Source organism: Lactuca saligna, chromosome 6 (assembly GCF_052625555.1).
Source record: "Lactuca saligna cultivar CGN05327 chromosome 6, ASM5262555v1, whole genome shotgun sequence".
Lineage (NCBI taxonomy): Eukaryota > Viridiplantae > Streptophyta > Magnoliopsida > Asterales > Asteraceae > Lactuca > Lactuca saligna.
The window spans coordinates 36,112,744-36,137,729 of record NC_136422.1 but is presented as its reverse complement, the minus strand read 5'-3'; the positions used below and the strand labels follow the sequence as shown (position 1 = coordinate 36,137,729).

At 32.5% G+C, this 24,986-nt stretch overlaps 2 protein-coding genes and 1 pseudogene across 4 annotated transcripts; all 3 read left to right on the top strand.

The window, feature by feature from the left end:
• Positions 1–937: 937 nt before the first annotated feature.
• On the top strand, positions 938–2,845 carry LOC145001541 (protein SEEDLING LETHAL 1, chloroplastic-like). The gene is made up of 2 exons (XM_078960911.1): positions 938–1,242; positions 1,613–2,845. Exons 1-2 carry the CDS (start codon positions 1,000–1,002, stop codon positions 2,561–2,563), a joined length of 1,194 nt encoding a protein of 397 aa, XP_078817037.1. The 5' UTR covers positions 938–999; the 3' UTR covers positions 2,564–2,845.
• A 951-nt stretch (positions 2,846–3,796) lies between these two features.
• Positions 3,797–5,225, top strand: LOC145000554 (syntaxin-121 pseudogene; annotated as a pseudogene).
• A 13,456-nt stretch (positions 5,226–18,681) lies between these two features.
• On the top strand, positions 18,682–23,059 carry LOC145002119 (TatD related DNase). 3 transcript variants are annotated; one of them, XM_078961411.1, is made up of 12 exons: positions 18,682–18,853; positions 18,979–18,999; positions 19,089–19,189; positions 19,398–19,455; positions 19,596–19,639; positions 19,732–19,812; positions 19,899–19,969; positions 20,043–20,153; positions 21,219–21,301; positions 21,405–21,621; positions 22,529–22,612; positions 22,812–23,059. In XM_078961411.1, exons 1-12 carry the CDS (start codon positions 18,832–18,834, stop codon positions 22,879–22,881), a joined length of 963 nt encoding a protein of 320 aa, XP_078817537.1. In that variant the 5' UTR covers positions 18,682–18,831; the 3' UTR covers positions 22,882–23,059. The 3 variants fall into 3 exon arrangements, with proteins under 3 accessions (XP_078817537.1, XP_078817539.1, XP_078817540.1); XM_078961413.1 differs by lacking the exon at positions 22,529–22,612; XM_078961414.1 differs by lacking the exons at positions 18,682–18,853; positions 18,979–18,999; positions 19,089–19,189 and having other exon boundaries at positions 19,398–19,465.
• Positions 23,060–24,986: the final 1,927 nt, after the last annotated feature.

Here is a 24,986-nt window from a genome sequence, read left to right as displayed (position 1 = left end):
TGTACGGTTTGATGAATTACTTAAACCGTTATTGTAGTTTAGTTTTACATGTATTAGTAATGGGTGTTCACGTTGTAGTAGTTTAGAGACAAACAAAAAATCGTATCATCAAAGATTTTAATCATATTATGCGTTGCAGAAAATTTGATTAGCACAAGTGAATATTATAGGATAAAAAAAAGAATAACATGTAAATAAGTAGCTATGATTGTTCGTTTAAAGAGTTATGTAAAGATATCAACTTTCAATAAACAAAAACGTAATGATAGTTAAATAACTATTTATGAGAAATTGATTCTATTCCAAACCATTTTTTTTGGTTTTTGTGTACGATCCATTTTATTCTATACCAAACTATTTCAAATGATTTTTGTTTATGACCTATTTTACTATTTTTTTTTAATTGTATACACTAGGTGTGAGCCCCATATATTATATGGATGTATTTAAAACAATTAAATATGTATAAACATTTGAGAAATTTGAATTTATACGAAAAATAAGAAAAATATTGAATTACTAAAATTAAATTTTTTTTTTTCTCTTTTAAATTTAAACAAATCATTTAGATAAAATAATCAAAGAAAATTAATGAGATTTTATTTTAAAGTTTTGAAGTTATAAGGAAAGTTTATTAATAGAATTGATATACATTTAATATTAAATTTAAATACCATATGAAATTTAATAAAATAGGAAAACTACAAAATTATATATATAATAAAAATTAATTCAAAATAACCACAAAATAAAATGAATGAAAGTATGATAAGTAGTAAAAAAAAAAAAAAAAAAAAAAAAAAAAAAAAAAAAAAAAAAAAAAAAAAAAGTTTGATGCTAACCCCCTAATCAAAACTTTTATAGAAAAAGAAAGTGACTTGACTCTTAAGGGACCATTTATGCAATTCACTAAAAAGATATAAAATTACAAATGTGTCCTTTCTTCGAAGCCTCTTGAGTCTTCATGATGAGGCTAGCAAATTAGCAGCTCGGATAACAATGGAGGCCTTGAAGGTTTGGTCATCGCGGCCACGGAGGCACTGCTTTAGTTTAGCTTCCTCTTCTCCTCCTCCGACTTCCGAATCATACCTCCCTGTCACTTTCATCCGCTGCTGTTCTTCCTCCTCCACCTCCGCCGCCGCAGCGCCGAAACAAGGCGGCAGGGATATAATATCATCCGCACTTTCAACTTCGACTTCAACCTCAGACAGAAACACTATTCATCCAATCCGTCTAAAAAAGGTCATTATCTTCAAAGAACTTACTCGTTTGTTTTTCTGGTTTTGCCCTATCTTCTGTTTCCAATTGTTACTCTACGAAATCAGATTAATTATGTGTTTTGCATAATTGAGTAAGAACTGCCTGTTTTCAATCACTAAAGAACAAGCATTACGTTCAATTTCGAAAAACGAAATATCTCACTTTGCGATTTAGGTCAAATCTACATAATCGATAATTATCTATAACTCCAATTTTGCTTGTTGCAGCACTTATTGAAGTTTATTGTGGTTTCCAGTTGTGTTTATGGATTTGAATTTGAGTAGAATCAAACATTGAGCTACATTATTGCATATAGATATGTTTGCAATGAAAACAATGGATTCTTTTACAGGTGGAAGAGTTAAGAAGCAAAGGATTTGAACCCTACGCTTACAGTCCTCCACCGGAGCTCCATAACCCACTTCCACCGTCCTCCAAAACCTCACTAATCTCCCTCCCTCTCCCGCCCAAACCCGCTCCTCCACAGCCTATCTCCGCCACAAACCCCACCACGGACCTTCAAGAAAAACTCTTCTACCTCGATTCTGTTGGAATTGACCTAATCCCACTCCTCACCACCCACCCTCCTCTCATCACCACCTCCCTTTCCCACATCAAATCCACCATCACCTTCCTCTCCACCACCATCCCCCTCCCCCCACCCGCCCTCAACCGTCTCGTCTCCCTCTGCCCTGAAATCCTCACACTCCCACTCTCCTCCATCATCTCCACCATCACCTTCCTCCTCCGGGAAGCCCACGTCCGGAGCCACCACCTCCATCGAGTCATCCACCGGCGCCCACGCCTCCTGACCTCCGACGTCAAAACCCGCCTCCGCCCGACCCTCTACTTCCTCCAGGGCACAATCGGAATTTCAGAAATCAACAAACACACCCACCTCCTATCATGCTCAGTCGAAGACAAACTCCTCCCACGCATCGAATACTTCAATGAAAACATCGGAATCCCGTATTCCGACACCATGTTGATTTTCCGGCGATTCCCTTCATTGTTTTGCTACAGCATAAAAGAAAACCTTGAACCGAAGTTCAATTACTTTGTGGTGGAAATGGGGCGGGATTCCAGGGAATTGGTGGAATTCCCGCAGTATTTTTCGTTTAGTTTAGAGAACCGGATTAAACCAAGACACAGGCGGTGCTCGGAGAAAGGTGTCTGTCTGCCATTGCCGGCCATGTTGAGGTCCAGTGAGAAGCGGTTTCTTGAAAGGTTGGCGGTGTGTTGTGATTCCTCCATGCCAATGAGGAATTCCCCCTTTTGGTATTACACTCATGGTGATGATTGATGATGATGATGATGATAGTGTCATGAATGTGTTGTTATATGATTGGTATGCCTCATTTTGTGTATATATTATTAAGATTCCGACAACAAGAATTGTAATATTAATGGGATTTGTTCAAGATGTTTTGGAAAGTTTAGGAATTGTGTGAGGTGTTGATTGGAATTCAGGATTGAATCTTGGAATCGGAGCGTATGCCGATTCCGATTCTGATTCAAGTCCATCAAACCTCATGAAAGTCTTTGTTAAGTAGCCCTTATGAGTTATATGCAAAGTAATTAGTTATTTTCTCTTGTTTCAATTTCTACATACATGAAAACGACTATTGTTTTTTTTTTTATTGTACGTAATATTAAAATTCATAAATGGTTAAATAATTGCTAGGAGACAACGTAAGCAAATGAGAGTTCTTTTTTTTCTTAAACTAAAAGACACATGTTTTTCAACACGAAAGTGTGTAAAAAAATTAATCAAATTTATGTAGTCAATAATTCTAAACTAGTTTAAGTTTTAAGTCATAATAAGTCATTCTGTAACACATTCACGATGCGTAGATATTTGTTTATACGCGGTTTTGATGTGGAATTAAGGAAAACATTTTGGAATAATCGACAAAGATAAACTATGATTTTGATTTTTCTATTTTTCTGGATCATGAAAAACATAATTACTAAAATAATCAAAATAATATTATAATTATTATTTTCAGGAGTATCATGAAATAATATATATATTGTATTGTAGAGTAATATTTGCAAAATTTCTTTGATTTTGTGAGATTACTTTTTTGAAACTATTCTATTGAAAAGGAATATCTTATTTTACTATCCCAAGAAATAATTACTCATATATTTTAAAATTAATTTTTTTTATTATACATATAATAATGTTTAATAAAACTAATTGGTAGATAAGTTGAAAATTAAACGATATATACTAAGTAACTACAAGGTGGTAGCTAATAAATCATATTTAAAAACTAACAAAAATAATCGTTACTTTAACATACAATTATAATTATAAATGCTTAACAAAGCTAATTGAAATAGTGATACTAACTTTCCGAATTCTAATATGACGATTTATATTAAGTTAATAATAATAACTTCTAAATACCAACCAAATCGTATAATATATTTTATTATTTTAAAAAATACTGTACATAAGAAATAAATTTAATTAAAATATTATTAAATGACGAAAACAATCGGCTAATAATGATGTGGTCGTTTGCCGTTTTTAGTTCATTTCTCCCCGTTTACTTGGTCAAGGCGGACGTCTTCTCTGGTAGACAAGCAATTTCTGGGCTATTTCTTCATCGTTGACTTTTCTACAGTTGAACAGTTATACCTGTCAAGCAGCCATTGAAGAGCTATTCCTTCAATTTCTCTATCTATACCCACCTCAATCCCACTCTGCTTTCTCATAACTTTGTAATCTTCATCTGTTTTGTTACCAAATCAAGATCTGAATCAGAAACTTTGACAATAGCAACACAAGAATCATGAACGATCTGTTTTCCGGATCCTTCTCTCGTTTCCGCAGCGAGGAAGGATCACCGCCGTCTCGTTTTCAGAACAACGTCGAGATGACAGGTAACTCACCGTCGACTGGAGGCGCCAACCTCGATAAGTTTTTCGAAGACGTTGAAGCGATTAAGGACGAGCTCCGAGCACTTGAAACGCTCCATAACCAGCTCCAATCGTCACACGAGCATAGCAAAACCCTACACAACGCCAAATCAGTGAAGGAGTTGAGATCTAAGATGGATAACGATGTCTCTGTTTCTCTGAAAAAGGCCAAGTTCATCAAAGTACGTTTAGAAGCCCTAGATCGATCCAACGCTGCGAATCGGAGTCTCCCTGGATGTGGACCTGGAAGCTCTTCAGATCGTACTCGGACCTCCGTCGTCAACGGCCTCCGTAAAAAACTCTCCGATTCGATGAATCTCTTCAACGATCTCCGTACTAAAATGGCGTCGGAGTATCGCGAAACCGTCCAGCGACGGTATTACACCGTCACCGGCGAAAACCCCGACGAATCGACTGTAGACAACTTGATTTCCACCGGACAAAGCGAGACGTTTTTGCAGAAGGCGATTCAGGAGCAAGGGAGAGGGCAAGTGATGGACACGATCTTGGAGATCAAGGAACGACACGACGCCGTTAAGGAGATCGAGAGGAATTTGAAGGAATTGCATCAGGTGTTTATGGACATGGCGGTGTTGGTGGAGAGTCAGGGAGAGCAGTTGGATGATATTGAGAATCAGGTGAACCGTGCTAGTTCGTTCGTCAACCGTGGCGCCACCCATCTACAGGTGGCGCGTAAGCATCAGAAGAACACCAGGAAATGGGCTTGTTTTGGGATTATTTTGGTGTTGATTGTGATTCTTATCATCATATTATCAATCAGGCCTTGGGAGAGCAATGGTAGCGGCGGCGGAGGTGGAGGCGGAGGTAATCCCACACCTAGCTCAGCACCACCGCCACCACCGCCGGCGGCCACTTGATGCCACTCCGCTCAACCACTTTATTTGTTGATTATTGTAAGTGGTAATAGTGTGATGATGGCTTGTTTTCTTGGATTATTGTATTTATTTTACGATTATTGTATTTATTTATTTTCAGATAAATTTTTGCTCATGATGAGAGGTCACTTATATTTATGATTATTCTCTTAAACCCAAAACAATATCTAAAAGTTTCATTTAAATAACATTTTAAAACTTTCATTTAAATAACAATATCTAAAACTTTCACTCATAATAGTTAACCTATTGACATTTTTCGTGCATTTATAAAAAATGTATATATATCTTCGAAAATATCAAAACATTTAAACCTTAATTTGTAGGTTTTACAATTTTTTCCCACTTAGAACGTTTTTTCCTAGAGATGGTCGAACATATGAGGATATCAATCCTTTATTTCTTTCCATGTCTTCCAAGTAAGGTTTAGTCTCGTGTTATGCTTCCATTTCATGAGAGCCAATTCAACATCCTTCTTTCATGCAGAGCAGAAACAAATAATTGCTAAACTGATCAATGGATTAAGGTTGGTCTTTTTCTTACTCGTTGCTTGAGATCAAAGAAGGGAGAAAGATAGTCTTTAGCAAAGAAAATAAAAGAAATGGAAAAAAAATAAGAGAAAGAGTAGTGCAAGAAAATTGTACTTTTGGTTTTTGGAGAGAAATAAAATGAAAATTAAATATTTTGTTTATTTCTTTCAAAATCTTTTCAAAAGTACTTTAATTTGTTTTCACTTCATTCCTTTAATAAAATTCCGGAATAAAATTCCGGAAGAAAAATTAAATATCCTTCTATTTTTGTTCTTATAAATTTTCATATTTAATTAAATAATATTAATATATTAAAATATCATTAAAAAACATTAATATTACACATGTTATTATTTAATTGGATATGATGATTTATAGGAAAAAAAATAAAATAATATAAGATACAAGACAACCATGTTTATATATGGATTGTTATCACCTAAAAAACTTGTTTTTTTATTTTTATTTTTATTTTTAGTAGGTGACTTTCTTTCAAACTTTTTCAATCCAACTAAATAGCTCTAATCCATTTTAATTAATGTCTAATCAATTATTTGACTAACTCTTTTACTAAAATTATAATAAATAAATAAATTATTAATTTATTTAATTTTTTTACCAATAAAAAACTATAATTTTATTATTTATTTAAGTTGTTAAATAATAAATTTATATACTATATACCCTATTATTTATTTGCTTTATTATAACGTTCTTTGTTCTTTAGTGTTCGATTACCTCTCAGATGTTCACATATGATTCTTTGAATACTATTCCATATGATTCTTTGAATACTATCTCATTTATGAAAATGACAATATAGGTCAACTATACAAACAATGGTAAGCGACTATGAACGTCCAAAAAATTATTAAGAGATTTTTCATTTTAAAATAGATTAACCAATTAAAACATTTTACTTAAAATCAGTAAGAGTCATTCATTTGTTTGAAACCATAATCTTATCATAGTTAAATTTATAAACAACGAAAACTATAATCTCCAATGCATGTGTACAGTCTCACTGTGCTCTTCTCACGAACGACCTACAAAACATTTTATCCACACCCGTAAGAATAAAGCTTAGTGAGTTCCCATATATATATATATATATATATATATATATATATATATATATATATATATATATAATGCATCCACATATAGTCCTCAACTCTAACTCTAACGCGCTTTCTTAATCACAAGCATAAATCATACATAATGGGCTCAAACCTAACTATAACGAGCCCCGCCCAGACAGTATAACGAGCACAACCCTAACTCATATAATGTGTCCCGCCTAACATACATAATGAGCCTCACCCATATACATAGTGGTCCCACCTACATACACAACGAGCCAGTCCAATGAGTATAACGGGACCAACCCTAACTTGTATAATCAGTCAATGCCATGGGCCATATCTTGGTCTTTCATATAATACATAAAGTCATATGTGGTCAGGGATCAGATAGATAGTTGAACATGTGGTCCACCCAAAAACAATAAATCATACAAGAACCATACAATTAGGCTTTAGACCAAGAGTTCTTATGTTATCCAACTTAACCGCCTACAACAATTAAAAGCATCATCTTATCAAACCATGATACCTAATAGTATCATATACTCCATAAACAAGACCCTACCAGTCAAGCATAACATGACATTGAATGTCTCACACTGTTCAAACCAACAGTAATATACAATCAACAGGCAAGACCCTACCGGTCTAGCATACCATGACACCAATTGTCTAAACTGCACATGCATAATAATGAGTTGTCCTAGTCAAATATAATACTTGTACTCTAATAATACCTGTATCTCCATATATAATAGGAAACGTGGCATAATAAGAAACTCACCTGAACCGAAGAACCGGAGCAGCACAACAACACTTATGCCCCTTGCAATGACCAATCCCACGAACCAACTAACACCAAACAAATATCGGATCTCAGAAAACGACCAAAATCCTTCTTGTTTAATACTTGTACTCTAACAATACCTTTATCTTACCATATACAATGGGATACATTGCATAGTGAAAAACTCACCTGAACTGAAGAATCGGAGCAATACAACAACAATTTTTCCCCTTGCACCGACCAATCCCACAAACCAACTAACACCAAACAAAGATCGAATCTCAGACAACAACCAAAATCCTTCAAGTTTGACCCAAGCTCAAACTAGTCAAAAGTCAACAGTCAACGATCAGTAAAGTTAATGGTCAACTAAGACAACAACTACCATGACATGGTGACCTCTTGGCCACGTCGTGGGTATGACCAGAAAAAACATTCGTGAGGCCGAACTCTACCACGTCATGGGTTCTCCTTGGTCACATCGTGGTTACTATAGAGGCCATTTTTCGCATCAAGGACTTGATTCGTTCATTCATTTGATTGAACTTTCCTTAAGGCTTCATTGCCCTCAAGTGATTCATAAAAATCCTTAATTTTTGGAAATGCATGTCTCTCCAAAAACATAGGTCAAAATGGTAAGAAATAGAGTTAAAACTCCATGCATGGCACAAATCAACATGAAAGTCTAGATCTGAAGCCTATGACGGCCAAGTGATCTCAAGAAGTTATAAAGTTTCCAAATTTATCAAAACCATCCATTCATATTAACATATAATGAAGGAAAATAGCTCGAAAGTATAAATCTACAAAGGATGAACCAAAAGGCGAGAACTTTGTGACTTATAAAAGTCTAGAAGATGTACTAAGAGATGGAGATGCATTTACTAGCTTGTCATTTACTCAACATAGCCTTCCTTCAACCTTCAAGTGACCAAAAACACCTTCAAAGAGCTCAAATGACAAGAGGAGAGGCCACAATTTCGAAAGGAATAATGGAGGATGAAGAGGATGCCCTAATCTTGGAGTTAATGACTTTAAATATGGAAGAAACCCTAAAAATCATGGGCTTGGTGTATGTGTTCCAAGTACTTTACTGTAACGACCCAAAATTATAAGGTCAAAATTTCAATTTTAATTCAATCAAAACATTAATTATCTTTAAGCTAACATTCAATATATGCTTATTCAAATGTTCAAAGTACTTTTATAAGAAAACATTTATCATAGTACAATCCCAAAATCATCATGATGCGGAAACATGGGTGGATGTGCTGCGATCAAGTCGGGCTCTTCCCTTTGAAACCAGAAGTACCTGAAACATAACTGAAAACCATAAGTGCAAAGCTTAGTGGGTTCCCCACAGTACTATTTACCATAAATACATTTGTCATGGGATACCCTCGTGATCTTTTCCCTGAAATAGCATGGGCTACCCCATGGTCTGACATCTAAGTGTCATGGGCTACCCTTATGGTCTAACATCCAAGTGACATGGGCTACCCCCATGGTCTTTCCTTGAAATACCATGGGCTACCTGTTGGATAAGGTGTCTAAGTCCTAACTTTATTTCATATATACTTGACCCAACCGACATGGTCCATTTGGGTTGCACTTCACTTGAACTATTTATGGTTAAGCCTGTGAGAATTGTATGTTTATGATTTGTTAATATGTTATAAGTTATACTATTTTAATATGAAATGATATTATTTAATTAGTATTGATCATAAATTAATTTAGAATTAATTTGGTGATAAAAAAAGGTGACTAATTAAATATGGGCTCTTCTATTTATATAAGTGTGGGCTAATAATCATTTGGAATGGACTTGGCATGCATGGGAGTCCATGGATAGTCCATGGAGCTTTTAACCCATGGATCCTTGGAAAGGAAGAGTCATGGGTATTAGGGTTTACATGGATGTAATTCTAATCCTCCACACTATATAAAGGAGCTTGAGATGCTTGAAATGCTACTAGTTGTGTGTGTGAAAAGAGGTGGTGGATTTCTATAAGCAAGCATATACACTCTCATAAGGTTTTTCCAAGTTTGTGGTGATTTGTAATTTCCATTTGAGGCATCCACATTATTGGTGCTAGGCTCTCAAACTTCAAGGAATCAACTCACAAAATGAAATGTATGTAATTCTTCTAGCCATTATGTTTAATGTTCCCCATGCCATGCTAGATAAGTTATGAACCTTGGAAAAATCAAAGTTACATGTATTCATAGTAAAACATAGATCCAAGGTTTTAGGGTTGTATGAACACCTTAGGAGTGTTAGTTTGCTCAAAACCCAATAATGGTATCAAAGCCTAGGATTGTTTTCTTGAATACTTGATGCAAACTGTTGAAAAGTTGCAAAATTGAGTTGTCTGGGCAGGGGACTCGCCGAGTCCATGGGGGGACTCGACGAGTCCAAGAACAAATTCATTCTACTCGCCGAGTAGGTTCGTGCACTCGATGAGTATGAGGCACAAAATGCAGTTTTTCGACTTTTGCTGCTGGAAATGGACTAGAAACATTACCCTAAATTGTTTTGATGTTTTAAAAGTTGTTTTAGATGGTGTAATGGTTGTTCTAATACATTTACAATGGCTAATATCAAAATTCCATGTTTATATGTGTTCATATGTTGTTGAAATTTTGATATGAAGATTCATGTTCTTATGAGTTATTATTAGATCATAGGAATTACTTGCTAAATTGTTTAATGATTAATTCATGATCAATTATGTGTTTTAATGGAATCCATAATTTTTCCTCATGTTATGGATTTCCTTTCCAAAGGTCACCTTTTTTAATGAACAATTAAACACGTAACATTTATCTCTTGAATTGGGTTTGTACATATTAAGTGTGATTCATCTCTTTTCATCTACGACCATGGATCTCATATGGCCTACCTTCTCTTATACGTAGATGATATTGTTATCACCAAAACTTCACATGAGTTTCTCACACATTTTATTTCTTTACTGAGTGTTGTCTTCTCTATGTATGACCTTGGTGACACACTAATTTCTTGGCATTTCAGCTATTCGCACTAAAACTTGCCTCTTTCTGTCTCAATAAAAGTATGTAAATAAGATCCTTCTATGGGTCAATATGCTTAATTGTAAACCGGAACGTACTCCTGCTGATCTGTCCATAAAGGTTGAGGGCTCTAGCCCACCGATTAAGGATCCTACTCTTTATCGTAGTCTTGCAGGTGATCTTCAATATCTCACATCCACGAGACTAGACATCACATAAGTTGTGCAACAGATCTATTTATATATGCACGATCCTCATAACCACATTTCAATCATTTGAAGCGCATCATTCGCTACATTCGAGGTTCTTTGTCTTACAGCCTTCAAATATTCATCTCTCCAAACCGTGACCTAATTGCTTATTCCGATGCTGACTGGGGTGGTTTTCCTATTACTCGACGATCTACTACTCAGGCTATTGTGTCTTTTTAGGACACAATCTCTTCTCCTATTCCTTAAAACGCCATAACACATTCCACAGGTCTAGTGCCAAAGTTAAGTATAGAGGTGTGGAAAATGTAGAGGCAGACACATGTTAGATCCAAAATCTTCTTGAACTCTATTATTCACCACATTGTGCCACCATTGTCTATTGTGATAATGTGAGTGTGGTTTATATTTCTTCTAATCCAATCCAACATCAACGGACCAAGCATATCGAAATAAATCTTCATTTTGTGTGAGATAAGTTTTTATTGGTCAAGTTTGTGTTCTTCATGTTCCGTCTGCATCTTAATATGCTGATATATTCACAAAGAGCCTGCCATCTCCTTTGTTTCCATATTTTTGGTCCAGCTTAAACGTCATGGATTCTCCACCTGTTCTCACTACGAGGGGGTGCTAGCGATATATATTATTGATATATTATTTGTATTTGGATTGTTTTAGGATACATCCTGGCCCATCTGTATTGACAAAACTGCAAATTTTGGTCCTTGTGGTTTGCAAAAATCTTTAGATGGGGTCCAAAAAGTTTCCAGCTTGCATAGAATGTCCAAAATCAAGGTTTTTCTAGGTTTTTGGTCCTAAACTTAAGAAAAATTTGTATTTTTGGTTCATGGAGCACTTGAGTTGACTGTTTTGCCCTTTAACTTTCTTTTTTGTATTTTTATATTTTTATTTTATAAATATTAATGCAGTTTTGTCTTTTTTATTTGTTTAAGTATTTAAATAATAATAACAAAACAAATAATAAAACCTCACCCCTTTTGATAATTATAAAAAAGAAAAAATAGAATCACATGCCCCTCTCTCTTTCTCTCTCTCCCTCTCTCTCTCTCTCATCCCAAACGAAACCACCCACCTGAACTTCATCTTTTCCGGCGGCTCACCCCACCCTCATTGGCACTTCATACCTCCCTCATTCCCATCGAAAAAACCCCTCATTCCCGTCTTCCTTTCCATGGATTCCTCATAATACCCGATTTGACAGAAGGTTTCTACTCCCCCTGTCTTTCCATACTTGCTTTCCAGTGAGGATCTTGATCATATTGCATCCCAATTACCTTTAACAACCATTTCCCCTCTTCCCTTATCCATCGTTTTGTCTTCTCTGACGACCGGTCGCTTTTCTCCAAAGGACAGGAGTCCACATCTTTTAATGACCATATTTTGAGATTTAGGTTTGGTTTTTAAACTTATAATTATCGATATGTAATATCATTTATGGTTTTGCTAGTTACCGGATGACATAGGTGGCATACGGAGGGAAAGGAGGAAGATTCTGGATAAATTTTGATGAAGATGGTCGGCTATGGCTAATCCGATTTTCATCTTGATGGTTAGCCATGGCCGATCTCTCCAATTTCACATATTTTAACTTTAGGTCACAAGGGGGAATTAAGATGATGTAGGCGATAGATAGAGAGGGAGGAGGATGTAAGTCAATTTTGAAGATGGAGGACATGTAGTGGGTGGTGAAGAAGGAAGACGAAGAAGATGAAGTCTAGTGTGTGTGTGAGAGAGAGAGGAGGAAGGTACCATCGATGGGTATGGGGTAGGGTGTTTTCTTTTTTATTTTTCTTTTTTTAATTATTAAAATATATAAGTAAATAAAAAAAATGTGAAAAAGGAATAATAAGGGAAGAATGGTCCTTTCATCATTTTTAGGACCAAAACCAAAGAAAAGTTTTGATTTTGGACTTTCTATGCAAGTTGGAAAGTTTTTGGACCCCATCTAAAATCTTTTGGAAACCACAGGGACCAATTTTGTAGTTTTGTCCATTTTTATTGTATCGGCCCTCATTGGTTGTATAATGTAGACAAAACTGCAAATTTGGTCCCTGTGGTATTCAAAAAACTTTGGATAGGGTCCAAAAAGTTTTTCAATTGCATAGACGCTCCAAAATCAAGGTTTTTCTTTGTTTTTGGTCCAAAAAACTTAAAATGATGGTTATACCCTTTTACTTTGTTTTTCATATTTTTTTAAAATTTTAAAATATTATTTTAATTAAAAGAAAAAGAAAATAAAATAATTATCCCCCAACCCAATCCCCCCCTCTCTCTCTTTTTTTTTCTCTCTCTCTTTCTCTCTCTCTTTCTCTCTCTCTCTCTCTCTCTCTCTCTCTCTCTCTTTCTCTCTCCCCCCCTCTCTCTAACAGAAGATGAGAAATCATATAGGATTGAAGATTTTACCCACTATTGTTCTAATACTATTGTAAATCTTCCTCCATGGATACTCTCAATTAGAAACCAACGATGCTAAAGCTATGTTATCACTCAAGAAGGCCTACATCCCTCTTTTACAAGCTCCATCTTTCTCTCCTTTACAGTCCATCGGAAATTTGTTGACAATCAACCAGAAAAATCATCACCATGCTCGTTGGATGCAACCGAAAGTCATCCCATGCTCGTCGGCTTCAAATCTGTTCAAATATGTGGCTTGATTTTTTGTCGCTTCTCTTTCTTCGTCGGATCCTACTAGGGTTTGTCCTTTCTTTTCTGGCATCGCTGCTATGACAACGGGTTCGGCTTGTTGAAGTATCCACACAACGGTTTCTCCTTCAGACTTGTATCTTAGTTCCTGAGTAAGTTGAAAAACACACGACCTCATATCTTGAAGACGAAACAAATTGGAGATGGACCTTGTGCTTGCAGGTCTTCATCATAGACCTTGTGCTCCAGTTTCCAAAGTGACATTCATGGTAGATCTGGACACAGATGAGGTTTATGCTAAAATATGTCTTCTCCCCTTTAGAACCCTTAACGATTTTGATTCTGATGATAATAGGAATTTATGGTTTGATAAAAAATATCAAAATCAAGAAAACTCAATCAGATGCTAACAATGATGGTGGATTATCAGTCCCGAGGTATTGTGCATAAATTTTTTTCACTAGGCTCGATTACACTGCAAATTCTCCTGTTCAAAACATCTTAGCCAATGTTATTTATTGGCAAATTTGGAAATTCTAACATATTTACAAAGGGATTCGAAGGGATTTGATTGTGTTTCTTAAATCTGATAATGATGATGGGTGATTCATAAAGAAGATGATGAATAGTGGGGCCCTATTTCTTTCTCTGATGAATCATGTAACGAGAGAGAGAGAGAGAGAGAGAGAGAGAGAGAGAGAGAGAGAGAGAGAGAGAGAGAGAGAACAAGAGAGAGGGAGGTTGGGGGATAATAATAATAATAATTTTTTAAATTAAAATAGTATGTTCAAAACTAAAAAAAAATATAAAAAAGAAAGTAAAGGGTATAATCATCTTTTCAAATTTTTTTGAACAAAAAACACAGAAAAACCTTGATTTTGGACCTTGTATGCAAGTGGAAAAGTGTGTATGTATGTGGTTTGATTTGTGAAAGGAAGATGTAATTTGTAATAAAGAAGACGATGTGTGTGTGTGAGAGAGAGAGATAGACCTCTTTTATTTTTTAATTATTAAAATAAATAAATAAGTATTTTTTTTTTAAAAAAGGATATATTTTTTTAGATGCAAAAATGGTCCCTTAGAAGTGAAAAGACAAATATACCCTCATGTGGGAGGCACATTAGGGGGTTAGCAACAACAACTTAACGGAAGTTAAGTCGTAGGACCAATTTTACGTACAAACTAGACCAAAAGGACCATGAATCCAAAAAAATCAAAGTTTGGACTGAAACCCTAAAAAATGCATACCACGGGGACCACTTTTGCAATTTTGTCTAAATATATTTTTTCAAAATACAATGCTTTAATAAAAAGAGGTGAATGTATGATGCTATAATAAAGAAATCAGTAAAAATCTATACTTGTAGTCTTTAATACACTCTTTGTTTCACCTCACAAATGTCCTACATTATATGGTTTCTTTTAGCTTTCCAAAGGCTTGATCTTTTTGAACGAGTTGTTTGGCCTGTCATATGACCCATATCAAATGTATATTTGTGCAATCAGTTTGATATAAATGTATTAAATACATAATACAAGAGATTTATGGTATTTAAGGACTACTCTTCCAATCTAGTTAAACACCAATTCTAGAGGAAACAATATTTGTGATGTGTGATAAGGGGTTGTTTGGACTTCTTAATTTTTCCCATCCCTTTCATATATTTCTTATGCTTATTTTTGGCCTTTGGATCCCCTTGAGTAAATTAATAGATGATACGATGACAATAACAAAATTTAAAAAAACAACATTTGAATAGATAAAAATATTGGGTGATGTTGGCAAAGAATTTCATCGAACATGTAGTATAAACCACTGTTACAAATTTAGCCCAATACTTTTTCTACTAAGAATTTCATTGAACATGTAGTAGACCACAACACACATGCACATATTTTAGTTATATAATCATGAAACATGTGACCAATCATGGAGTCCCAAAGAAGATGAAGATGATGTGTATTTATGGAGGGAAAATCTTAAGCATCTTTGTCATCCATCGTACAAATGCATTCAACTGTGTGTAGGTGAAACCGATTGCAAACATAAAACCAAAATAATTCATGATATTTCACATTAAAAAAAAAATGTAAGGTACACATACAACATGGAATGAGTGTGCAACGATCAATGTGCGAGGGGAAAAAGCAGACAGAATGGCTACACGAAAATAAGATACATATGCTCTTTTTTCTTTTTTAAATGTGAGTTTTCATATGATTCAGTTATATATTTTTTCCCATTTAAGAGGATAAATTAAGTGCTAGCCAAACACTACGTGCCTCTTTTTAAGAGACATTAAGATCTAAACATTCAGAGCCTTAATACTATTGGACTACATAACTTTTTTGTTTTTTACCACTCAATATATGAGTAACTATACTTTCATAAGGTGTACATCTAACCCCTTATATTTTAATGATATTTCATTACCACTTTAACTATAATTTAGTATTTAATATTTATTTATTTACTAATTAATTACTTCTATAGATTATCTGATGAAATGTAATTTATAAAATATATATTTTATAAAGATAACATAATGTTTTCAAATGTTTTTATTTTATTTTTTAATTCTAACATAACATTTTTTTTCTCGCATTTTACGTATACTAATAAAAAACCGATATAATTGTATTTATACGTTCATATTAACATATGATTTTTGTTAAATAAATAAGTAAATGAAAGAGGGGGAAGGGAAGGGGGGGGGGGGGTATTAAAAAACTATGTAAATAAGCTTAACAATTAGAGTGATAATTTATGTGGAGGTCATTATTTAAGGAATGTTGAGTTAACATTTATTTTAGGGAGAATTTCATTATATTTTTATAAACATTCATAACTTGGTTTATATTTCATTATAAAACTTCAAATTACATGTATGTCTTTATAAGATCTATAAACTTACATATACACCCAAATACTTAATTTAATCATATTTAATATATTAAAAAAATAAAAAAAAACCATCTTTAAGTTGACTTTTTAATATTAACAAAATAATTTACTTATAACATTACAATGCTACCTTTCTCCCACATTCCTATTCTAAACCTATTTACTTCATTAATCCTTACAAAATATCGACACCCACATTGAAATTAGCTTTTCTGTGATTTACCTATAACGAAAGAATCAGAGAAAAAACAAATTCTTTAGAAGATAATAAGTGCAGGTTTCCTAAATCGATAGTAGAAAATTAAATGTATTGTTGAACAATCAATTAGGAATATCTAATCATCGAGTTTTCTAAACGATTATGAAAAACATGAAGCTTCAAAGAATCAGGTTTATAAGGATATAAATGTAATTCAAAATTTTACAAGCATATAAATATAATTATAAAAATTTATAAGGATATAAATGAAATTCTTTTTTAAATGCTAAAAGTAAAAAAACATATAAAACTTTAATATAATTAAATGGATAGTAATTACTAAAGAGATAAGGGTTAGATTTTCATTACCTATTTAAAAAAACAAAAAAACTATATACTCCAAGAAAAAAAAAGTGCTTACCAAAAAAGTTAATAATAATAAGTCATAATTAAAAAAATGAAGATGCTCTAATCAACACTAATATTCTGTTTGTTTTTTGGAAAAAACCTCTTCAGATCTCTTATTGTTGTGCGATGTAGCACACGTGCAACACTTTTCATATCGCAGTTGTTTGTTTTTTAGAAGTTTTCGGAGTAAAAAAACCGTTGCGCGTGTTCTGTTTGATGTAACACTTGTATTGACTATTCCAACCTTTTTTTTTCATGTTGCTGAAATCTTATTTCACTTTTTTTTCGGTTTTTTTATTCTTGTTGATTTTTTGTTTCGTTTTTTTATATTGAATAATGATTATATCTTGATGAAATATCATTATTTTTTGCTAAAATATATTTATTTTTTATGAATTATTATTATTTTTTGATGAAATAATATAAATTATTGACAAATTGTCATATATTATTAATTTTTTGGTATTAAAAAACTATTTTTAATTTATAAAATCAACTTGTTTTAATTCTTTAATATTTGTGGATGCTAAAAAAAAAAGGAATCATACTTTCTTATTGTTTGCTTTCTATGTAAAGGTTGCGGGATAATGACTTAAAAGGGTAATATATTATTCGATTTGTATACATTTGGTCACTAAGTATTTTTTTCGTCCACATTTATCCCTTCAATTTGTTAAACTGTACACATTCAGTTCTTATGACCGGTTACTCCAGGTTAGCTGGGAAAATAACTTAATATGGTAATATATTTATCATTTTGTATACATTTAGTCCTTAATATTTTTGTACACATTTAGTCCTTAATATTTTTTTGTTTCAAAATCAGTCATTTTTATTTTTGTACACATTCAATACTTATAAATGTTTTCTTTAGGTTTTTCTCACGACATCTTACGTGGGACAATCATTGATGAAGTGTGTGGGTCTGTGTATATTTATGTGTAATGTCTCGTTTTCACAACAAAATAATTTCGTTTTTAAATAAGGCAAAACTCCCTAAATATAAATCCATTATTAAGAAAAAATGTCTATTCCAAAATACATTTATTGAAAATCAGAGTAATATAAGAAATGTGGAATCCTCAATATTGTTGATGAGTGTGTACATTCATGAATTTTCCTTTCCACGACCAAGGATAGAACCTGAAAACATAAACAACTAGGTAAACATAAAATTTAGGAAGTTTCCCTCAAAATACTCGATACAACAAACGTATTATCATGCATAACGAACCCACACTCATCAGATTGGAATACCTTGGCCTAATCAGTCATCAGACTGGAATGCCAACATGCAATAGGTCCAATCAGTCATCAGACTGGAATACCCAAGGTTTGTTGGCAAGCCGGCTTAACCCAATCGCTCTTCTCGAGTCTCTGTGCCTATAGTTTATAACCGACCCGCACCAGGTATCTTGGCCTACAACATATAGCATGACCACCTTAACCTATCTCATTACCATATGACTATCCCATATAAGATGTCGTGAGAAAAAAACCTAAAGAAATCATTCATAAGTACTGAATTAATACAAAAACAAAAATGAATTATTTTACAAAAAAAACAAATATTAAGGATTGAATGTGTACAAAAATATTAAGGACTAAATATGTACAAAGTGAGAAATATATTACCCTATTAAATCATTTTTACGGGCTAACGGAGTAACCGGTCATAAAGACTAAGTATATACAGTTTAACAAGTTGAAGGGAAAAATATAAAAAGAAAAACTCGATAAACCATATTCCTTTTTAAGTCATTATCCCAAAGTTGCTAACTCAGCTTTCACAAAAAGAAACAGCAACTAAAACTCACAAATTCAATTCCTGCTGGACCCCAAAACTCAGAAGTCACAAGAGCTTATTCGGACTGCAAAGTGCAAACCAAACATCCCGACGATTATCTCTTGAGGTTAATCCATGGCGACAGTTCGAATGATAGGCATGGCTCTTCTACTTCGTATTATATCCTTTCTTTGTGTATAAACCCTAATTCTTACCCTCACTGCTTAATTTACTAACATTATCTATACCTTGTTTGCTTTTTCCGCTTCAATTTTAGAACAGACATTGCCGTCAACTTCACAGGTTAGTTTATTTCACACCGAATTGTATTACGAGGTTCAAAAGCTTAATACTTTTCTTAGTGGTTGATTTTTTTCAATTTATCGATGCAGATAGCATGTTCAAGGGTGTATATAATGGAAAACAATGCCATTTACCTGATATTGCAGCAGTTTTAACTAGGGCTTGGAGCGCTGGCGTTGATCGAATTATAGTAAGCTTTGCATTTAATCGTTCATCTCTGGTGATTTTATAGCGCTTTGACTTTCCGATGAAAACTCAATTCACTTGAAGAAATCGACATATATTTACTAATCGATAGAAATAAAAACCAATAACTCATATGATTTCTATCAGTGCACACAATTCTAACAATTCTCTTTGTCCATGTTCTGATCACTGAGGAGACGCCTTTTTTGCAGGTGACAGGAGGATCACTTGAGGAGTCAAGGGAAGCTTTAGCTATTGCAGAAACTGATGGTTAGTCAATGTGTGTGCTTGATTTTGCAACATATCTTTACCAATTTTATAGTATTGGATATTTGGATTGGATTGGATTGGATTTTTTTCATTAGATAGTTGAAGTGGTTTAGTATTTGATGATGCAATGTTTGTTGCAGCAAGACTATTCTGTACAGTTGGAGTGCATCCAACAAGATGCAATGTGGGCATTTCTTCTTTGTGAATTGTGAATACATTCTTTTTTCCATGAACATAAAGATACTTGTAGTTATGATTTGTTTTTTTCTTGTTCAGGAGTTTGATGAGAGTGGAGATCCAGAAAAGCATTTCCAAGCACTATTGTCGTTGGCTAAAGTTGGAGTTGAGAAAGGAAAGGTAAGATAATATGAACATTATAGATTTATATGCTTTAGTGTCTAAATTGATGAAACATTTATTGAACTTTTATATGTTTCAAAAAGGTAGTGGCAATTGGTGAATGTGGATTGGATTATGACAGAACTCACTTTTGTTCACCAGAGATTCAAAAGAAGTAAGCATATATGAGTTATATACAATTTGTCTTTTTTCATTTTTTCTCATATATATTGTTATCTTATCACTAGGTACTTTGAGAGACAGTTTGAATTAGCACATGTCATGAAGCTTCCAATGTTTCTTCATATGCGAGCAGCTGCTGGGGATTTCTGTGAGATTCTTGAACAAAACAAATACAGGTATGATGGATGGATCTTTGCCCATAAACTAAGCTATGCTTATTAATATGGTTGTTGATGCTTTAGTTTGTTTTGATACATTTTGTGATAGTGTGATATCTATGACACCTGTTTACCTACCTACCTACTTTTCTACCAAATAGCAACATGTTACATATAGGGAATATATTCAGATAACATTAGATGGGGGAGAAAATGACAATCCCACTTCATTTTTTTGGGTTTGCTTTAAGTCCTAAATATTTTAATAAACACTGTTTAGAGAAGTTGGCACCCGATGCAATGGCAAAAAAAACTCCTAACAAATAGAAAGAAATCGTAGTCTGTGTTTTAGAAGCGTTTCATAGGATTGCGGAAAATGAAGAAGAAAGAATGCTATTCTAGAATTGCAACGCAAGCCAATGCAGTGACAATAGACATAATTGATTTTTAGATTTTTAGAAGAAAAAAAAAAAAAGTTTTTGTTCCTATTTTTGATGGTAAAGCATAGGGACCTATCTATCATGGATATCATATTATTGTAGATGAAAGATAACTCAAATTCCAATCTACATTTGGCAGTGTATCTTTTAAGTTCTCTTTATTATTATCAAGATCCAATGGTTTAAGATGATGACTTGATGTAATGGAAGCAGTTCTTGATTTTTGGGAGATTTAGAGATGCATAAACAAATCTTAATCGTTGAGTTGCCAAAGTACAAGAATAAAAAAAATGGATCTAAAAGTTAAAGCATGTGAGGTGAGTGATGACAACTTTGATCCGATCAATCTGTTTTATTTTTAGTTATCTATTCTTAAGAAAAATTAAAAATATCAATTTATTCCAAGTTTATGTTCAAAATTTATAGCAAAATGGTGGGGAACTTTTGATGGCTCAACTCCTCATTTGAAAAAGATTGGTATGATGATTTTGGTTATATTTACGAAAAATGAGTGTAAAGTTATTATGATACTGGTTTATATTTATGAAACACTTGTATAACTATAAATGATAATTTGTCAAGTGAAACTTAAAACATGTGTACTCCTTCATAATTTCATTTGCTTTTTTTCATTATGTGACAGGTTCTATGGTGGAGTTGCCCACTCATTTACGGGTACTCCTGAAGATCGTGACAAGCTTCTGGCATTCAACAATCTCTTTATAGGTCAACCATATATATATATATATATATATATATATATATATATACATACAAAAATTATACAAATTCCAAATTTTAATACATTTAATATTTCTTCAAACAACAGGTATAAACGGTTGCTCTCTGAAAACACCTGAAAATCTTGATGCGTTAAAGGGTATCCCTCTTGATAAAATGATGATCGAGACAGATTCTCCTTATTGTGAAATAAAAAACACTCATGCTGGAAAGAATTTTATAAAATCCACCTGGCCTTCTAAGAAAAAAGAAAAATATGATCAAGATTGCCTAGTCAAAGGTCGAAATGAACCTTGTTTAATCCGGTAAGGGCATTTTTGGCATATATTTTATACTTTTATGATGTTTATTATCTTAAGTTTAACTGTTTTGGATTATGATATTGTATAGATTAAGTTACATTTTTGGTCTCAATGCATCTGATTTTTTTTAAATTTGGCCTTTATTTGAGGTTTTTGTAATGTTTTGTTACCTATTTTCAAGTAAGATAACTATATTTTTGGGACTAAAATTACGATAATCAGCTATACTCAAGGACCAAAATAGTCATTTTACTTGGAATAGGGACCAAAATTGCAAAAAACAACTTTTTTGGGACCAAAATTGCATAAATTAGCTAAACCGATGACCGAAATTAGTCGTTCTACTTGGAACAGGGATCAAAAACGTTACAAGAACCCTAACAAGGACCATAATTGGAAAATATAATATTTTTGGGACCAAACATGCACAAATCAGCTAAACCGAGTGGTTAAAATTAGTCATATACTTGTAACAGGGCCAAAAAATGTTACAACCCAAATAAGGACCAAAATTGAAAAATTCAGCTATACTCAGGGACCAAAAGTGTAATTTTTTTAATCGTATAGTATTAAATTTTAGAGTAAATTACTGAAATCGTCCCTGTGGTTTGGTTAAAATTGCACGTTTGGTCCCTAACTTTTTTTTTACACTCGGATCGTCCCTGTGGTTTGATTTTGTTTCGTTTTTCGTCCCTGTGGTTTGATTTTGTTGCATTTTTTGTCCCTTACATACATAAAGTTAGGGATCAAACATGAAACTTTTACCAAACCATAGGGACGAAAAACGCAACAAAATCAAACCACAGGGACGATCCAAGTACAAAAAAAAAGTTAGGGATCAAACGTGCAATTTTAACCAAACCACAGGGACGATTTCAGTAATTTACTCTAAATTTTAATCTTTCTTTAGGCAAGTTCTTGAAGTTGTTGGTGGTTGTAAAGGAGTTGCTGACATCAACCAACTCAGCAGAACCCTTTACCATAATACATGCAGGTAATTTTCACATTATATATATATATATATATATATATATATATATATATATATATATATATATATATATATATATATATATATATCTAATGGTGTTACTAATGAGCAAAAAAATATATTTTGGATTTTACTTTGTTAAAAAAGAAAATGTTTTCTTTATTTTTGGATGCATAAAATGAAACTATTTGTATCTGTGCAGGGTTTTCTTTCCCCATGATTTGGATTCTGCAGCAGATGCTCTTCTTTCTGGTGGACAAGATTCCAAATAAGATAATTTATTTGTTTGTTTTTTTTTTTGCTGAAATTTTTGCCACAAAACATTATTTTATATTTACTTATATTTATACATAACCCAAAAATGTATTATGTGCAATTTTAATTAGTGTATGTGAGGTTTACAAAGAGTTCCTTAATTGAGGTGATTAAAAAATTCAACTTGATGAAAAATTTGGTATTAAGTATTTTGAATTGACTTTGTTTTGGTTGACTTTTGCATTTTCAATGCTCATTATAATCGAACAAAATAAATAAAAAAAGATTGGGCAAGTGTTTTTTTTTTTTTTTTTTTGGTATGGAAGTATGTTGGTATTTTTAACATACATGGCAAAAATTAAATCGAAAAAAGTAACTACATTGGTTTTTATGAAATTTGATATATACTTTCCTTTTGGTTGTTTTAGTAATGAACCCTAATAGTTTTCCATCGATTTACATTTGTATTTATAACAATTTGCACTTTTAAAATTAATGTCTACAAGGTCAATGTGATTTATGTTGTTACAACACAAAAGTTTTCTAATAAAATTTAATGTTTTAATGGGTATATTACATAGAAACGTTTGCATATTAGTCAAAATTATTGTTTCAAGTTGTTATAAGTTGGAAGAATATTTAAGACAAAAACTAACCTAATAAAAAAGTATTGTTGAATTCTTTTTATAAGCCTAAAATATTTTTATAAATCATTTAACAAATGTAAGAACTAAATGAAGGATAGGTTTAATTTTTTTCCCCAAACAACTCGTTTATGTTAAGCAAAAGATAGAGATAGAATCAAAGGAATATTCTAGGATCTTTATGTCATCATTCCAAGAAGAAGCAAGAATGATTTTAAAAGATAAATAGATGAAGACGCTAAGCCATTTAGCGACACAAATTGAAAGAACGATCAGGAGAATTTAGCACAAAACTTGTTATTCAACTTGTTTTATTTTTATTTTGGTGTTTTATAATATCAATTTATGAGATATTCTAACAGAAGACTAAGCTTCGAGAGTGTTTGTAGAAATTTTTGCCATGCAAACAAGTGGAAGTTTGGTTATATACGAGTGGGGATCATGCAAATCATCATGAAGTTGAAGGTTAGGATATTATTGGATCTTTATAAAATTTATGCTTGTATTTAAAGTGTGTTTTGTGAAATGGAGTTATAAAGGTAAAAAAATGAGCAAACGTAATTGGATAAGTGAGATAATGGAATGAGTTGTTACATTCTAATATGAGGGTTGATTGATTTGAAAGAATAAATGGATCATCCAAATATGGTGTTTATCTATAATAAGAAGACTGAATATTATTAAATTGATAAAAAATATTATCTTTTGAATTAAACTTTCGTAAAACAAAAACTATATATAAATGGTTTTCATGGAAATATATGCTATATATATTTTAAATAGTAAAAATAAATGTGTTGTCCGGATAAATTCCATAGTAGTTTTAAAATAGATTAGATTTATTGCTCCAAATAAATATACATATCAATTAAAAAAATTATTTTAAACATATGGAGATCTCAATATATAATTATAGTGAAAACAATGAATCACTATCTGTAAGAAATGCTCTATTTCATATGTTCACAACACATCGAGCACAAAATTTCAATTCAATTATAATACAACATTGTATTTCTTAGTTAACTCGTAAGTTAGTTTCTATCAAACGTTATTTTTTTTGTCAACTAGTTTATCAGGTAGCAAATAATATGTCAAACATAATTCTATTATTATAAAACATAACCATTTTTTTTTATCAACTACTTTTATTTATTTTATAAAGATGTTATAAATCTTGATAAACTGAAAATGCCCACAAATTCTATTTCAATCCTTTTACGATTATTAGTTCTATTTTTTCTATAAATATTTTAATACCCCGGTCAATTCTGGTTACTAAAATAATATATAATTTTTTTTAAAAAAAATATAAAGCTTGAAATCTTTAATTTGAAAGTATACACACAAATAAAAATCAAATATATTAAATTTGCTTAAAGAAAAAACAAAATAACCCTTTCACTAAACCCCCCTTTAATTTGTAGCTGGTTTTGTCTTTGATTCATAGATCTCCATTTACTCTCTCTTATTAGATA

Bases quoted from the DNA above. Each gene is read 5' to 3' on its own strand.
- LOC145001541 (XM_078960911.1), top strand. From the start codon at position 1,000: ATGGAGGCCTTGAAGGTTTGGTCATCGCGGCCACGGAGGCACTGCTTT. The intron at 1,243-1,612 runs GTCATTATCTTC...ATTCTTTTACAG, and splicing joins ATCCAATCCGTCTAAAAAAG to GTGGAAGAGTTAAGAAGCAA.
- LOC145002119 (XM_078961411.1), top strand. From the start codon at position 18,832: ATGGCGACAGTTCGAATGATAG. The intron at 19,000-19,088 runs GTTAGTTTATTT...TTATCGATGCAG, and splicing joins CATTGCCGTCAACTTCACAG to ATAGCATGTTCAAGGGTGTA. The intron at 20,154-21,218 runs GTATGATGGATG...ATTATGTGACAG, and splicing joins CTTGAACAAAACAAATACAG to GTTCTATGGTGGAGTTGCCC.